Source organism: Dermacentor variabilis, chromosome 10, assembly GCF_050947875.1.
Source record: "Dermacentor variabilis isolate Ectoservices chromosome 10, ASM5094787v1, whole genome shotgun sequence".
In the NCBI taxonomy this organism is placed as follows: domain Eukaryota; kingdom Metazoa; phylum Arthropoda; class Arachnida; order Ixodida; family Ixodidae; genus Dermacentor; species Dermacentor variabilis.
This window is the reverse complement of record NC_134577.1, coordinates 98,223,270-98,241,588: the sequence shown is the minus strand read 5'-3', so window position 1 is coordinate 98,241,588 and position 18,319 is coordinate 98,223,270. Positions and strand designations below refer to the sequence as shown.

General features: G+C 44.1%; 1 protein-coding gene across 2 annotated transcripts in view; it reads left to right on the top strand.

Annotated features, from left to right (window-relative positions):
* The window catches only part of Cdc14 (cell division cycle protein 14), a 65,825-nt gene that overhangs the window by 18,469 nt on the left and 29,037 nt on the right, over positions 1-18,319 (top strand). For both annotated transcript variants that reach the window (XM_075673213.1, XM_075673214.1), the window contains exons 4-11: positions 385-464; positions 981-1,047; positions 2,572-2,722; positions 5,324-5,553; positions 7,056-7,195; positions 8,043-8,352; positions 14,089-14,216; positions 16,035-16,250. In XM_075673213.1, the coding sequence (XP_075529328.1) occupies positions 385-464; positions 981-1,047; positions 2,572-2,722; positions 5,324-5,553; positions 7,056-7,195; positions 8,043-8,352; positions 14,089-14,216; positions 16,035-16,250 (1,322 nt within the window). The remainder of the gene's footprint in view (positions 1-384; positions 465-980; positions 1,048-2,571; positions 2,723-5,323; positions 5,554-7,055; positions 7,196-8,042; positions 8,353-14,088; positions 14,217-16,034; positions 16,251-18,319) is intronic.

The following is an 18,319-nucleotide window of genomic DNA, read 5'->3' as shown; positions in this document are numbered from 1 at the left end:
TGAAATCTGTGATTTGAGCAATGGCAGTGTAACGGTACATTGCCTGGCATAACCGGGCATCGTAAGTTTGCCATTTTTTCACCATTGTAAATGAGGATGTGTAGGTGGGCTTTCCAGAATGCGAGCGTTTTTCTGTGAGGCTTTCTACCATTGTAAATGAACAAATATGTTCTTTTTTGGGCTTTGTCTTGTTCTGTAATGCGTTGTACTGCACAAATTTTTAGCACCTCTGTATGCTTCGTTGTGCGGATGAAATTTTGGGGTGTTCATTGGACCAAAATGCCTCCCCCACCGCATATGCAATGCCTGATGGGCCTTTATGGCAAATAAATAAATAACAAAAGATGAATAATAACGAAAGCGGTGCTTTATTCCTGTATGCAGATAATCTTCCTAAAGCGGACTGCTGAGCAAGCTTACAAGTCTCTCTGTGCAGGCATCATCACGCCATACATTTCTTTCAGGTGAGTTCGCAAAAATGTTTCTGTGCCTTTGTTATCAGTGGCGGATGCGCAACTGGCTCGCAGATTGTCACGTGCACATCGTTTTAATTTTTAATTGTACCTTCTTAAACGTATGCAAGCACCAGCGATTACTCTGGAATGTGAGGTGAGATGTATAAAAACAGCAGATGTACTTGACCTGCTTCATTAGGTTTTATGATTGACTACCATGCTGGGCACTATAGTCGTAATTTATGTATTGCTTGTCTTTCTGGATGGAAGTTCACCCAATAAAGAGTTAGATTCTTGATTTGCGCTTTCTTCAGTGTCTGATTCATCACCGTTACTATGTGACACTGTTGTATTCTATGCGGGATTATCTGAGTGCCAACATTGTAACTCATGGTGGTCGCTATTGAACTAGGCTAGTCCAGGATGTGGACTTAATGAAAGACAGTGCTGGAAAAGGGAATTCCATTAAAGTTTGATCACTCAAGAGCCCCTTGTGACGTCAACCGGTTGCCTTCTCTTGTGCAGGGACGCGTCGTTTGGGCCTTGCACATACAACCTGAGTTTGCTGAACTGTCTGCGGGCCGTCGAGAAGGTGGGTTTGCCCTGGTGGATTGTGTTAGCGGTTTTACACTGGCACTAACCAGATTTACTGGTATAGCATGAACTAGTGGAACTTGATCACTGTAATGTCCCGAGTCACCCCTGAACGCCTGGCACCTGTAATTCACCTCACAAGAGAAATGTGTGTGATGTCCCGGTGTAGCTGTAGCAGTCAAAGAAACAAAGTTTGGAGAAGCATGGGGCATCACCTAGGAGGCCGAGATGCTCTGCAGTCTGGCTTAAGTGTTATGTCCAGAGAACCTTATTTGGCCACCTCACAAAAGCCATGATGCGAGGGTTTGCCACTCAAATTGACTGATGCTGGCAGCAAAAGAATTGTGCTTATTGCGAGGCAGCTGCACTATGTACGGATGAGGCTTTTAAGATGCAGACTGGTGCACTTGGTGCACTTTATGAAGACATTTTGCTTAAATATGAGGGGTGCTTGTGATCATCATGGATGGGCAACATCTCAGGACATTTGTCGTTGTGTGCAGGTGTGCTAGCTGGTGCCTTGTTTAATTTGTGACGATTTGTGTCTTTAGTTAATGCAGTATTCACATGGCATTTCCAAGTTTTCATTTTTTTGTGCTTGTATTAAACAATGGTCCAAACCCTATAAGCCCCATAAAACATGCTGGCAAGCATCTAAATGGCCTGAGCAGTTTACTGTAAAATTTGCAATAAAAAATGCCATCAAATGAATAAATGTATCGCAGTGTTGTGATAAACTGGGCCTCACTCCATTCCTGCAATTGCTGCAGCTTCTACATGCGAGCACTCATGAGAAACTTCTGCAGCACTTGTATTTTTTTTTTTTATGAGAAATGTCTTCATACCTAACTTTATTGCCACACATCATTGCAAAGCATTGCTCCATTTCATGACATCGCACTAATGTTGAAGGTGCTGGTCTGGAATTTTGAGACAACTTTAGCATGAAATTAAAATATCTTCATAAATTGCTGTGTCATGAAGTTTGGGGTAGAGCTTCCACAATAACTGCCAGCAGATGAGCCATCCAGGAAAGCTTGCAGTGTATGTCAACAGGTGTTTGTGCTTGCCACACTTCAGTAAAGCCGGCATAATTGCACACATACACGATAAAATGAGGAAAATGTCAAGATTGTCATGGCTTTTCATATGTTAGCAACACGTCAAGGTGAATACGTGAGCAAACCATTCATAAATTTAACCACGGGTGAAATAGAACGAATGTGTAGTGCCGAGAATAAAAAGCGAAGGTGATGCGCTTTGCGTGATGTCTGTGGGTAAGGCTCATCCTGCTGTCTACCTATTCATGTAAATGTAACACTTAATGTGGATGAAATAAAGCAGTTGTTAGTCTGCACACCTGCCTGTGTCCTGTTCTACGTTTTGTATTCAACACAGGCGCAGTAAGAAAACTAATGACTTGAAGTTTGTACGAGTTCGAAAATAAATGTCAAGGCTCCTTTAATCTTCAAGCTCGGTTATTCTAAGGAGCGTGTGACGAGTGGTATCAACCCCTGTGCAGGCGGTTCTCCACAAATTCCTCGACTTTGAGACATTTGACCTGGAAGAGTATGAGTACTATGAGCGGGTGGAGAATGGCGACCTCAACTGGATCGTGCCCAACAAGTTCATCGCCTTCTGCGGGCCCCACCCCAAGAGCAAAATTGAGAACGGTATGTGTTGTGTGTTCGTGTCGCAATGTGTTACTCTCAGCTGGTGATTGTCTTTCACCAAATTACCACTTATTCTGTTGTCCCTGCATTAGAACCGTGGTTGACGTTGTTGCTTCGATAGCGGGGTGGGAGCGTTGTAGTGTGTCATGAACGCTAGTACATTCCCAAACCGGTGGGAATGCCATTGACTGCTCTGGAACATATGACAGCACATATGTGTATATAGCGGGGCAGCACTTTGTCACTTCGTGTTTTGGCTCTGATGTATGCCGGCCTGCCTGTGGCAGCAACACTTTTGCGCAGTGTTACTTGATTCAGTGATTGATGGCTATGCTTATCCAAGGCACAAGCTCATCCAATAAATAAACAAATGCACTGCTACTCAGGTGGCAGCACGCCATTGCTAGCTGATGCCACATTCTTAGTTTAGCAGCAATGTCTGCCGTTGTGGCTGCCTCGTATTGCGCCACGCACCCTACCAGAGGTACAAAAGTGTTCGCCAAGATAAAGAATTGCTCTTTCTGGCTTGTAGTCTCTCGCTTCGACTTCCTTCTCTGTTCTGTTGGTGTGCTATGGATGCCTGGTCGTTAGGCCTACAGCCAGCTCGTTGTTCGCCAACACGACGCAGTTCTGTCGTTCCTATTTGGCTTTTCTGCTTGTGTTTAAATCTGTGTACCATCACTACCTCATGGTAGCATGGTGGTTTCTTTTTTTTTTACCTTTACAGTACACATACATGTGCAGCCAGCACTGGTTGAAATGCCAAAAAGCACAGTATTTGGTTTCTGTGCAGACTAGCAAGAAGTGGTGGTGACGAGGATTTGTGATTTGCGTCATAAACGTTGTTCTTTTGCTGTCAGAAAAGAACCATGAACGAGTATAGGATGCGAGGACAGCAGCATGCCCTGATTTTTTCTGTTTGTGATATGACTTTACAGTTTTCGTTTTAGACAACACAGCAATACTTTTTTGTTCTCAAATAACCTGTTTTACTTATTGGTACACAATGAAGACATGCCTGCAGTGATTTTGGTCATTTTATTGCCAGGCATAGAGCTTTGCACAGATGTTTATGCTGACCACAGAGCTCTTCCTTTTCATTCTTCCAAATGAAGAATGTTATTAGAACTTGTCTCATGCGCTACAGCGATCAAACACATGTGGATGATGTGTTTGTTTAAACAAAGTTGTTCAGGGCACGTAATGCATAAACCAGGCTGGTCTGTCACAGCAGTTGAATCAGTGCCAATGGGAGACGCAGTGAATATGCCGGGTGATTAAAAAAGTGGGGTGATTGCGAAAATATTGTGATGGTGCCTTTGGACAAGACCGTGCATGCAAGAGGGAAACGAAAAACAAGTGGTAGACTGGCTCCTGGAGCTGCGACCTTTCTACCAGCCTGCGCAGTTACCGCAAACGTTTCCCCATGTAAATAGTTGTAAATACATTTGTGTATCGGGTTTTCTATTCGTATCAATATTTTCAGTAGTAAGTGTGTTTGTATGATGCGTGGCAGGTAATTCCAGATCTCCAGTAGAAATATTTGTCCTCTTCTGAGAGGGACAGCATTGTTGTTGGTGGTGGTGGCTGTTCCTTGCTGTGGCAACATGCTGTGTGTATTGAATTTGAGACAGTGTTGCATTGGTGCAAATGGCCTTGCGTAAATATCCTCAAATTTTGCCAAGGAACACTTTCACTGATGGAATTGTTGATCTATAATGAAACTTCTTGAGGTCACAGAGAAACACTAAATAAGTTTAAAGTGACAAATAAATTTTCAAAACTCTGTTTTCGTTAATTTTGTGGTAAGAGCTTGATTGCTAAATTAGAAAATTAAGGCTGAACTTCCATTTCTTAAATTTCCTGCTGGTACTCCAGTGCCGTAATGTTAGCATATTGTCAAGGATTTCAGAGTATATTTTCATGTGCGGTCCATTGTGGCATAGTAGAAATTCTAAAAAAAAAAAAGGAATGTCAAGTTCAGTCTTTGACTTTTTCAGAATACAGTGTACATCATCTTGTAGTACGAAAAGTTAACAAGGCCAAAGCAGATGCAGTCTAAATGGATGATGCCACAATGAGCTGGGGTGGGAGCTTAAAAGGGATATTACGATCAACTTTTCATATTTGCATGTTTTCCTGTAAAGCAAGTTTCCTCTTGTAGCAACTTTTTGGGTGAAGCCATTCTACCGCAATTAAATAACCAACACAGAGAAGGGCTGGGCACCTCGGGCGCTACACTCAAAACTGATTTATTGGAGTCACCTAGCCGAGCAGAAGAAACACGATTATGTGAATGCCTTCAGGTGCAGCACAGCAGAGGGAGTCTAAAAAACTTAATTTCATTTCCATAAAGGGAGATGGATGTGTTATTAACACAATTCATGCCTCTTTTCCTGATGTGGAAAGCCTCCAAAAGTGCTATTGCTTGTTTGCTAGTTAACCAAATTTCCTATTGTGGTAGTTTTAATGTTTTTCAGTATCACTGAAGGGTAATTTGCTAATACTGCTTAACTTATTGTTCTCTTTAGTGTCACCACTTTCAGTGGTGCATGTCGATGTAGGCGACCCGAAAAACCGCAACTGCCCACTCCGTTGCAGGCCACCCGTTCCACTCGCCGGAGACGTACTTCCCGTACTTTCGCGAGCACAACGTCAGCACTGTGGTGCGGCTGAACAAGAAGATATACGATGCCCGCCGCTTTGCTGACCAGGGCTTTGACCACAAGGACCTGTTCTTCGTGGATGGCTCAACGCCCAGCGATGCCATCATGCGCGAATTCATCGAAATCAGCGAGAACACCCCTGGTGCCATCGCAGTCCATTGCAAGGTAGTCCTGGTCTTCTATTTTTAGTTCTAACAGTGCCACCTGGGCACTTTCAGTCCTCATAAGTTTGAAATTGCATTGAAACTCTTTGATCTCTATTGAAGCTTAAAACATATTCAAGTATAGCAGGACTGAAGTGAAGCATGCTTAAAGTTGTGTCGCAGTCCTCAATCTGAATAAAGTTCGATCTTATTGATCGAAACATGTCAGAGAGGACCCATGTGACAGGGGTATTGCAGCACAGCTGTAAACAGCTATTGTGAGGGAGCATGCGATGTGAAGACTGGAGGGTACTGTGAGCAAACGCTGTGATTGGGTATCTGTGATGGCTAATGAAATGGAATTAGTGTTTGATATTTCTGCATTTTGCTTTTATGTCACTGGCTTTAAAGGACTTTCACAGAGAGAAAGCAACTTCTGTGTTCAGAACTTTTCTTGTGCATGATAATGTTTGTACAGATGCAGCATGCATTTCATGGCCATGCCGTCTTGACATCAGTATGCACAAAATTGAGAAGCTATTTGTAGCAGCCATGGATGGCAGTACCCGGGACCCAAAAACAATATTGTCTTTTGTCCTCGCCTGCTTGTGACAGAAATTTCTTTTAACACCTCACTTAGACTTGTCATCTTGATATTTGGGTTACCTTTGTATTCTCAAAAATGTATTATCCAGTCTGTGTGCTCAGACTAAATGGTAAATTGTACGGCTTGTTGGTGCAGGGCTATGTGAGGGTTCAGCTGCACAGTGAGAGGACACGTAAAAAATTGCAGCACGAAGTGCTTGTCTTGCCTGTCCTTTCTCGGCTGTTGTTGGACTGTTTGATACTCGTATTTGCTGAAATACTGAGCTGCCGAATTCCGATAACAACTTTCAAACTGGCTGACCAACGTTGCAGTGAAATGTGTGGCTGCCGGCAGTGTACAGTTTCCCACAAGATTACTAGAGAGAACTCTGGTGCTATAGCGTCCACAGAAACCGCAAGTGTGATGGTTAAGCCTCGATGGGGGGGAATGATAGTTAGTGCATGGAGTTGCCTAACCTGTGCCCCCCTGGCTTCCAACAGCTTTGTGACTTTGCAGTATCCATCATGTTAAACAATGTACACTGCCTTTTAGATGCACTGTTTCACAGCGGTTGTGTATGTACCCAGAGACATTGCTTTTGTGTGTTTAGAAAACAGAGCACTTGGAAACTTGGAAAGAGATGAAGTGTAATAAATAACGCCACAAGAATGTCTGAATCCATAACAATGAAGATCAGACAAATCCATGTCCCGTGGTAGCTGAACGATCGTAGCGCCCTCTAGTAATTCTTGTAGGAAACTCTACGGCTGGCAGCACATCTTTTTTTCTTGCTTGGTCTCCTACTAATTTCCTGAAGACTCGAGGTGTGTTGACCTTGTCAACCGAACTTTCTAGCAATGGGTTTGCGACACAAGTTCTGCGACGCATGCTAGAATTTTTTTGATGTTTGATCATGGAGGTCGCCTTGCTGTTTGCAGGCTGGCCTTGGCCGCACGGGTACCCTGATAGCGTGCTACATCATGAAGCACTACCGCTTCACGGCGGCTGAGGCCATCGCCTGGATCCGCATCTGCCGGCCAGGCTCCATCATTGGCCACCAGCAGCATTGGCTCGAAGAGTAAGCATGGCAACCACATCCTACGGCTGTTTTCGTGCTGACCCGAAGCAGTTATTTCTGTGTGCTTCAGCTTGGATCTACCTTGCTTGGTAGCTCTTGGTGGATGAATATAATGGGTTTTGAGCTTAAGGGAGGACGCGGCTCTTAAAAACCGAAATCGCGAAAAAAAAAAAAGATTTTTGGGAACTCCTTGTTTCAGTGTCTGTAATGCCTAATCCACATCATATCAAAACGATTTGCCTCAAAACACACCCTAAGTGTCAGAAAAAAATTATTTTGTCAGTGCGGATGGCGAGAAACGACCGCCAAATTGTGCAGAAACACCGGAGTTCACGGAGCTATTCCTCGTCTTTCCCGCTGCTGAGTGCTGCTATCTCAGTATCGTTCGAAAGCTCAGAGTTCTGCCTTTCAGTTACCCGCATCCTCGCCGACAATGACCGCATAGAAAAAGCGAAAACGTAAGACAATCAGGGGTCGGTCTGATGAAGCTCGCGATGCACGCTGCCCTCGTATTGGCTCAGCACGCCAGCACGCTGACAGGTGCCTTCTGATTGGCTGTTGCTAGGCCAACTATTGCAACATTCAAGCAAACATTGCCAAATGAATCAGTGTTGTGGCTTGGAATCTTTTTCTGCTTGTTTAATTTTAAATACCGTTGGCTGTACTACTAAAACTACTATTGTTACTACCACCACCGCTGCTTCTATGGCTACTACTGCTACTGCCATTACTACTGGTACCAGTATGACATGTTTTTGAGCTGCACAAGTAAGGCTGTAGCAGTTGTCACTGTAAAAGCTGGCTGCACCGTGTTCGCAGTGCTGAAGGAAGTGCGTGTGTGTTTCAGGAAGCAGCACTACCTGTGGCTACAGGGTGACCTGCACAGGTCGCAGCTGAGTGGCAGCCAGCAGCAGCAGCAGCACGCCAACAACCTCAACAACAACCAGGCCGCTCACGGCAACACGGGGACCACCACGGGCAGTGCGCGGCGCTCGCTCTCGCCGCACAACCGCAGTGTGTCCCCGCCGGCCACGGCGAGCAACAACCGGCGCGGGTCGCCCCGGCGTGCCATGCCGTCGGACACCGAGGGCACGGTCAGCCACATACTGGGCCGCTTCCACTTGACTGACAAGAGGACACAGCAGCAGCAGCAGCAGGTGACCCTCGGAGACTTGGCATTTATTTTCCTCCTCGGAGGCCAACCGCAACGAAATTACACTTTGACCGAATTGGTTATGAATGAGTAGCGTATTACTATTCAAGAAATTATGACAAAGGTGCAGGGATGATCTAATTTCTTTATTACCAGCCTTGAAGTGGCACCTAAGCGGGCACCTGATGGGTAACGGACCTCACACATACCTTGGTACGTCACCTCCGAGCGTTCCAGCATGTTGCAGGCGATATATATTTGCCGAGGCCAGGCTGAGGATGAGGAGACCCACTGGTTCTTGATGTTTTGGGTCACGTGTCATTTCCTGCAAGCAGTAACAGCAACTATCTTTTTGTTTGTTGACTTTTGCAAACGTTCCGTGACTTCGTATCTGAAAAGAAAAATTTTGCACGGAGGTTGCTTTATGTCTACGCTATCTGAGATCAGCCTTCTTACTCGGTCAAAAATTTTGTTGGAGTTAGCCTTTAAATGAGGGTTGACATGGCATATTTGACTTGTCATTTCTTTGCTTGAACTCAATTTCCTCACAACTTTCAAGCAGCTAAAAAATATATGCAGGCAAGCATCATAGCACCCAAAATAACTTGCCATAACTCAAGCAAGCATGTCGGTGCTCCTTAATTAAAGGTGGCCTTAAACTATTTTTGGACATAGTAAAAAAAAAAAAATGCTGCTGATTTGTTAACGAGGCTCCTGTGTACGTGCGAGTAAAGTATTATTGCACTGCATGCAGTAGGAAGTTTACAATCTCCATCAAAATCAGCGAAAAATCGCTTGCTCTTGCTTCCGCAATGTCGTCATGCATTGTCATGACAAGCAGCTGGACCCACAACAGCTATTGGCTAATTTTGTGATTGCGAGAACATTTCCAGTAATACATTTATTGCTCATTTGAGTTAAATAAATGGAAAAGGAAATACGTCTCTGCGACCTCAAAATGACAGGAAAACCATTTCATCTTCGCACTGCCGGTGAGAACAGGACAGCTGCGCGTTGCTGCGCCTGCTGTGCTTGGCCTCCAAAACGAAAAGCGTAGCGTAGACACTGCACCCGTCATGGGGTGCTGCATTGCATTAGTCTCTGGGCGGAGCCCGCGGCGCATTGCTCCCTTGCGCCTCCTTGCCGTCTTGACCATGTAGCTGCCGGTGTGCTAGTGGAAATGAGAGAAGACAGAGAACCGCCGATCCGTCCCACGACTACGTCTGACCTCGCCGGTGCTTGTAGGATTCGGAAAAGTATTGCGACAGGAGATTCGTGAGGTGACCGAACTTGACAATGATTCTATGCTATAATTAGTTGGAAAGGTGTTTCGGGACGCCTTTAAAACAAGAGCATTAGCGCAAGGCCACCTCTGATGTTAAAGCTCGTTAAACCATAGTTGGCTGGAGCTTGGAAAAAGCGCGCACTAAACGGTAGTACAGCTTAACCAAAATGGCACAAGATCGGCTACTTACCTGTCAAAAACAGAACTCGGAGAGATTGCAATTAAAGGGGAAAAACATGCAGTATTTACTCAATTAGCGCAACAAAATTTGTATTTTCGTTTGATGTCGCAGTGGCCTAGCAGCGACAACGGCAGCCTCAAACTCTCTTAAGCTGCAAGCCAGCTTTTCCGCCAGCCCCTACTTCTCGGCAAACACCGGCTTAAGGCTGATGTAATGCACAGCTTCTGCCACTGCCGGGCCTGAATCGTTGATACTGTCGCATTCCCCGTCGTCTTCATCCCTGTCGTTAGGCGACACTTTGGCAATAACAGAGGTAACGATGGTGAAAAATCAAACCTAGAAAAGTTGAACCTCACAGCCGACAACTTTTCACGGTCGTAGCAGCACTGCCGAGCAACTTCTGCTTAGCATTCCAGCTGCCACACACTGTAGTCGGTGGTAGATCCCTTTCACGTGCCAGCGCCGACTTCTTCGTGCCACATTCAATAGCACGAACAATGTACAATTTTTCTTCAATGCTGAGCACCCGGTTTTTGTCCAAGCTTCGGCATGACGCGAGTCCTAGCTTGCACAACGCCACAATGCTCTCTGGCACAGCGCCGAAATAATCTTGATGCTGTTGTGGCTTCACCCTTTCAAGTGCCGTCTGCGTTTGCACTTGGAGGTCATTCTGATCTCTGACGCTCGTTGTTCTGCCGGGCCGACCTACCTCCGTGATTGCAATCACAATGTACCGCCGTGATTGCACAACGAAAAGTAGAAGCACGATGTGTTGACCAAACCTACGCATCAAGCTGGTACAGTTTATGCGTATACAATAAGCATTACGTCCAATGGCCGCTGAATCGGGTGTTTGGCTTTACTATTTTAAAAGTGAAACTAGTGTTTAAGCGGGTACATTTTAACGAAGTTTTACTGTATACACAAAATGAAGAGATACTTTTCTTTTGCTACTGCTGAATTCATTTAAATGAAATTGGTTGGACCGGAGAGCGAAACCCAAATTGCGATAGCTATGGAAATTATTTCATTTATGACCTCGAGTGCAGTACAAAAAGTTTGCCAAAAATGTGTACATCAATTCCTGCCAATCCAGCTGAGCTGTGCTTTGCTGTAACACCGACAGGCTGAACCATTGTTCAATGCACTGGGGCAATTATCATCGCAGACAACAGGTAGTTGCAAATTATTGTGGTTGAAAAAAGAAATACACAGGACGAAATAACAATGTATAATGTAAAATGTCACCTCCATGGGAAATTTGACCATGAATGCACCAATCTAAATATCAGCACAAGCATGAACTAAAGTGCATCTTTGGGGACTGCATTTTCCAACAGACTTGTTGCTCTAGCCAACGATCATTCAATGCCACTCTTTTCATTTCACATAAGCGGCATGGTATGTCTGGAGCACACGCCAGAAAGACGCAAGTAATGATGCTTGACGGGTGTCTGTGCTTCACGACATGGAATTCATTATCAGTCGCACTTTTAGATATCCCCCTTCTGTAATGAATTTTGATTGGCCATCCATAATTGTGGTGAAGTTGCATAATTTTACTGCGAGGCAGTGCAGACTCCACTGGAAGGAAGCCAAGGTTGTAAGACAACACATTGTGCATTTTCTAGTGTGTCCACGTAACTGTGGGATTCATTGTTAAACATTGACTTAGTGTACAGTCAATCATATTGCATTTCTTTACAGAAGAAATTGAATCACCAGCCTGGTGCACATTCACTGGCAAATTATTGGCTGCAAACATTATCAGAAAGGAAAAGCTATACTTTTGCCATGGCTGATGGAACATGGCACTTCATACTCTGGTTGGTTGGTACACGTATGAAAAAAAAAAAATACAGCAAAGACAATGGGGTGTGCAGACCGAGACAGACGAAGCACTGACTATCAACCCCTTATTTTATTGCCCACGAAGAAATATATACAGGAGCTTGAATAGGTGGGAGGGAGACGAGAACATATGAAAGTGGGAATACATCGTCATGAAGATAGCCACGATGAAGAATATAAAAACGGCACAACTAAGTGGTCGCCATCATTTATGTGCAAGATGCACGAGTTCCTTGATGAGGAGCGATATCGACGGCACACTCACACGCTTATAGCTTTTTTTTGACGATGCAAAAGGCCTCGCATGTCTCATGTGCCCGCTGTTCACCATGGTGCCTTAGTGCTTTGCATTGAATAAGTAATGCATGACAACCACAACGGGAGCTATGCACGGCTAGGTCGCTGCCAACACCCTCCTTTGTTAAATTCAAATGCTGTCTGAGGTGGTCATTTACACAACGGCCAGTTTGGCTGATGTTGCACGGTCGGTAGACAGCGAAAAGGAGGTGTCTCCGGACTTTGATAGAGACTATCCGCTAACATTCAGCTGTGTGCGTGACTGTGTGCCTTTGTATGTTCCATAAGATTGTTTCAACAACATACATGACGACTCAGGTTTCGTTACCTCATGTGCGTGGTAGAATTGGCACCAAGTTATTTTTATGGGTACGTTGGCGGTAATATATGACTGCGTGGTGCAATTGGGGGCACGGTAGGTACGTGCAAATACAATATTAGTATCTTTACGAAAATTCAGTACAAGACATTGGCACCAAAGCAGAAGGTGCAGCCTATAAATGAGTAATGAAAGAAAAGATACAGTGCGAATGCTTGCACAGTTTGCTGGAAAATCAAGGAAAGAAGAACAACAGGAAAGAATCATTTATGTGTACTCTTTTTAAGCTCACAACTCAATTACAGAAGAAAGAAACAATATTATCCGAAACAACTTGCCTAAAAAATGATACCGTAAAAATAAAAAGGGTGACACTTTTTTGCACAAACATATCACATAGTTCTTTGCAAGTGACTGCAGTTACATCAATACCTTTCCTCACTGGTTCAAGCTTTGGTTTGCAGTCTATTCTGGTATATTTTTCTATTCAAAAGCATGCAAATTGCAGAAATGCATTTACAAGACAGTTGCTAGACTAATTTGAATGAAATTTGTTGCCTTTGGAAGAAGATTAAATTCTAGCATCTCTAGGAAGCATAATTTTGATTTAGGACCTCAAATTTTCTGAAAAAATTGACAAAGATTTGTAAATCTCCAACAAAATAGAAGCATAAAGTTTACAAATTCGTGTCTTTTCTCTAAAAAGTTTTAAGGACGCTTGAGCTCCACCTTTAAGAGTGGAATGCAATAGCATTCAAAGATCCCTGAGTACTTCCCACACTTCTCGGCAGCTGCAGCTTTTGTAACCGCAATGTTTACCGGGAAACGCTGGCGGCGAACGCTATGCACGAAGGCGAGTATTCTGGTAGATTTGCATGCACTGGTGCATGCAATTCTTGGACGCCGTAGCCAGTCTACGAATGGTAGAAACGCTGGAAAAGGGGTTTGTGTTTTGGGATTCCGTGTAACAGAATGATGTTTTCTCGTATATTCAAAAACAGTCTGACGCTATTATGTCTGTACGTTGTGTGTAACTTGTACTTTACTGTCTTTCTAATGTATCTTATTTTGAGAAATTTACTTAGTTCAGTAACTTCTTTGCCCTACAAGGAGGGCTTGTGTTGTTGGGTATGCATAGCTTGGAATGATTTTTGCCGAAACGACAGTCGACGCTGGACGTGGGACACCAGATTTTCTGCGACACGGGGCCTTTAACGCTCTCGTGTTATAACTGATATCACACTACTGTAGTCTGCATCTGTTGAAGCATCTCCAGTGGACGCATGTGATAAATGAAGTTACATCTTATGTGAAACTGTCACAATGTTTACGAGGGTTCTGAAAATGTCCTACTCACACTACACACAAATTAGTGGCATATCTCGGTATACTATAATTTCCAATTTCGTTTGCTGGACATGTACCGTCATTAAACACATTTGCAGGAATTGTGATATTGTTTTTCATTGCTAACTTAAAAATCTGTAATATTGTCACTAGACTTCTTTTTTTTTTGAAATTCTGCATATTGAAAGGACTTTTCTTAATATATTTGCACCATGAATAGGAAATTCAATTGCTATGGTTACTAGATTATAGCTTTTCCCTTTAAACGAAACAAGCCTTATCAAAATTGGTGCAGTGGTCGTCGAGAAGAATGATTTCACCGTTCCCATGTATTTAGATGAAGCTTCGGAGCCAAAGCTCCCTCTTAACAATGTCGGTGGGCGAGTGACGCAGCTTGATGTCGAGCATTGGACAATGCCACTGGGCTCGTTGAGCAGCGTGTTTTTGTTTCACTGTGCAGGTGGACCGGGCCAACAACAACACGATGGCGGGCGACTCTGAGGAGGACCTGACGCAGGGCGACAAGCTTATGCGCATCAAGGCGCAGCGGAGGCACCCGCGCTCCCTCACGGCTGGCACTCCGCTCGCGTGAGTGCCCGGCTCTTCCGTGCGCGTGTCTTGAGAGGAGTAGTGACACCACGAAAATCCGTGTCCTGCTTTCCTTGCTTTTTTGAAAGGTGGCTCGTGGCTCCCTAATTACGGTATGAAGCCTCAATTCTAGGCATGTGCGAATGTAGTAATATTTGAGACCGAATTGAATGGAATACTTTTCCATTCAATTCCAGGCTGTTTTCAAAACTACATATGAAGCGGTGGCCCACATTCTGTTATATTCATAGCGTCGGTAAGCTTCTGTCGCAACATCACGCGTTATTAAGTGTCTTCTGTTAAAAGTACAAATGGGGCATTGGCATCAAATAAGCAGCTCGTTCGCATACACCAAAGGATGCGAATGATCCCTGTATAGCCGGTGAAGCCCACTACTTAAGGTCTCATGTTTTATGCCTGCTATATTATGTCGGTGGGGGTAAGATTTACTGTACTTTTGCTCCAATTTTATACCAAGGTTGAGTGTCGGGCTAGTTTGTGCTTCGTAATCCATGTTTTACCCAATGCATTGCACAAGGAAAACAGAATGTGGGAACGCATCAGCGCTGCATGTGTCCATTCTGTTGTCCTTGTGCAATGTGCTGTGAAAAACATGGATTATCCAATTTTACATTTCATTGGGAACAGTTGACTTTTTTGTCATTTTTTTCACATATATGAATAGTGCCTATTAAATTTGAAGACCGAATCAAATAGGACACTGATTTGTTATTAGAAAATTTCAGATATTGGCATGGTATCATCCAATTTCTCGAAAGCACCACAAATATTTACTTACTCTACGTTTTATATGACCCAATCAAAGCTTTTATCAAGAGCAGCATGGCTTTTGGATGTGAAAAAAAGAAGACTAGGTAATTACATCACCGTTCACATGGTCTTTCAAACAACTTAAGAGCTCATCAGTCGGCCAGGTACGGCGAGTGAGGGCCATACAATGACTGTATTGCCTTAAGCTGCCAAACTTAAGGGGACGCACTCTTCCTTCTTGTCTCGTAAGGTGCTAAACACTTGGTTTATGCCAGCACAGTCATTGCGTATCCGTGTGTGCATGCGCGCGTCAGTGGCATCTGCTATCGTGAGACTAACACAACCGGTTTCGATAACGTGATGACTTTTTACTTGGTGTGTGTTGTGAACTGGTTGCATTAAAAGGTAATGTAGTGCTAATTATTTGTTGCTTTCTGGGGTAACTGAGGCACCACAGCATAATTACTGGGTCGACAGCTACACAATAAAGCAATAAAAACTACTTTTCTGTCAGCACTTTTTTCAACAAGCATCTAAGGCAGCACAAATGCCTACCTACCAACTCCCCAAAATTTTCTGTAAAGTTTTCAAACTTAAACTCTTACAATTTTGCAAGTCTTAAATCAAGGTATACGAAAAATAGGTTCCATTTGCAAAAATATTTGAAAATGCTTGTCTGCTTAAAATCCGAGGTGGTCGGAATAAATTGAGAGTTTCACGCTATTGCTTGCTTCATAATCAGATCGTGGTTTTGGCATGTGAAACACCAGAATTCTATTAATTAATTAATAGTCCCCCGTTGGGTTGTATGCCTTCCTTTTTTTCTCATTTTTCACTGCTTCGAGGCATTTTTATGCAAGGTAGATTATAATTAATTGTGTATGTGTCCCCCGAAATGTGTATACTTAGAACAAGCTTTCAAAAACTATGCATGTGCAAATATGGAGAAGCACCAGTGTTGTGTGCTCAAAGACGTGTGTCTGTGTGCGTGCACACGAGGGAGAGAGTGTGCACAGCTAAGAAGGGGTGCCCATGCCTGCCTTTCAGGGGCGAAGAAGGCCGTCCGCAGCGGCGGGCTTCCTCCCAGCCCCTGAAAATAGGAGGCAGCGGGGGCACTCCCCTGTCGACCCCGGGGGGCCCGTTTACATCGTCGGTGGGCTATGCCTCCCCGGTCAAGTCCCTGCGCACGGGAAGCCGCACCCCCACTGCGGCTGTCAACACGACGGGGCGTCGCCGCTCCCCCACTTCGCCTCCTGCACGCAGGTGAGTCAGTCTCTCAGCTCAACTCCCGGATTTTTTTTTTTGTAAAGAAGTGTACAAACGTTTCTCATTCCGAGAAGATTGTTCCACATTACTTCCAAATTAAAGAAAGATATGTTGTATGTGCGATTTTTTGTTTTATGATGACCCGAAATGTCGGTGGACGACATCTGACATGAAACAGAGAGTTTCCCTCAGCCACACGTGTAATGTTCAAATCTAGTTATCTGAACAGACCACAACGAAAGGAATTGAAAGCCTCAGAGGAATGTGTTTCAAGTGCAGAAACTGTAATGCATAACGCAAAGTGAGCTGGTGAGCGCATGTTTTCTTTGGCAAGTAGCAAATGCTGTCGCCCGGACAAATACGGCTCATCCTTGGCAGTGTTGCCTGTACAATATCGATGATACAAGTTTTTTGCACTGTTCTGGGAGATTCGTGTCACCAAGAAACATAAATAAGGGGGATCCAGAAAAGAAATGGCCGTCTTGCTGAAATTTTGAAATTTTTTTTATACTGCTTCTGCAATCCTAAAACCTTCCTTTATCACATTGCAAAATATTTGGAGAAACACGCACCAGAATTTTAGAAGATTGTTGTCTCTGAAATCAGGAAGAAAATTGGGCTTTCAGGAGGTGCTATTGCACCGCTAATCACACGAACACAGCTTTCCGTTGATGCTGCACTGCCGTCTTGGTATTGCCGTAAACACAAACGATCAGAAATTCAAATTGTCACAGCACTGTATTTCTTCATGCAGTAATAAAACCAACAAAACCAAGCATAATAAGGGGAAAGTAGCATCGCAATTAATTACTGCAGTCACATGGCACGCAGGTTTTGTGAATTTGAATCACTGCGCTCGTTTCACGCACATTTTGGTAGCAGCGAACTGCACACTTTGATAGCATATTCTGAGGCCGATGCTGCAACATCTGCCTAGTTATCTCGAGTTTCTTTCATTGTTGCATTTTAGCAGCTGCCTGATGGTGATAAGGAGATAATTTGCGTAAGATAAGGGAATCTGTTGTATCGTGCGATATGGTTCAGTGCAAAGGTATAAAAGTTTTGAATTGTTGTCGGCTGCCGAAGATGATAGAAGGCACGGAATTCACGGAAGACAGTCTCCTGTGATTGCCAGCTCCTGATAAAGTTACAAGCTGTTCGAAAATGGCCGACAAGTTGCACGATGCCGCACAAAACGAAAGCATTCTTTTAGGGTGTGGGAGGAAAGGGTGGGGTTGGGGATGGGGGTGGGGACAGTTGCAGGATGGAGTTATGGTGGGGTGACATAGGTCGCCCGGCAACAGGAATGCGACCGGCGAATTGGCGTGGCCGTCCTGCCAGCCTAATGGCAGCCGGTGTCTGGTGCTACCGGTACCGGTGTGCTGAGGCCAGCTCCACCAGGGTTTGGGCGGTGGCTCGATTATTCGTATCATCCACTGTGGCGCGAAAAGTGGTTTGCAACATTTGAAATTTAGCACGTTGTAGGTTAATGGACTTTGGTGGCCGGGACTTTTGAAAATATGCGTATCTCGAAGGTTGTACCAGGTGTGATCGTATGATCAAAATTTTACTGCACAAACAGCAAGAATGAGTACATCTAGGGCTTGGTAGTTAGTGTTAATGATGTCGCTTCATTTCCTAGCAAGTTCTTTTTTGTGGTCTTAGGGATGGCCTACTGCAGCCACGACACAGGCATGAAAGGAAGTGTGGAACTAGCATTTACTGCTACCACTACTAGAGCAATAGTCTTGCCCAATTCCAGAAGGACAAAGTGAACGGTAGACCATGAAACATAAGAAACACTAGTACAGTTGACTTATGTTAATTCTACCCTAACAAGACCAATCGAATTGCTCGAATTATCAGGTGGGTTGATTTAAACAAGACGCAGGGAAAAAACATGAAATCACGGTGCTGATTCATTTTGAAGTATTTTCTTGATTGTAACACGCCCTCGAATCAAACACACGCCCACTTTCCATGTGTCCGGTGTAGAAAACTCGCATATAAATGACATTAATACTCCTAAACAAAGTAGAAATCTAACGCATTCGTTATTTTTTATG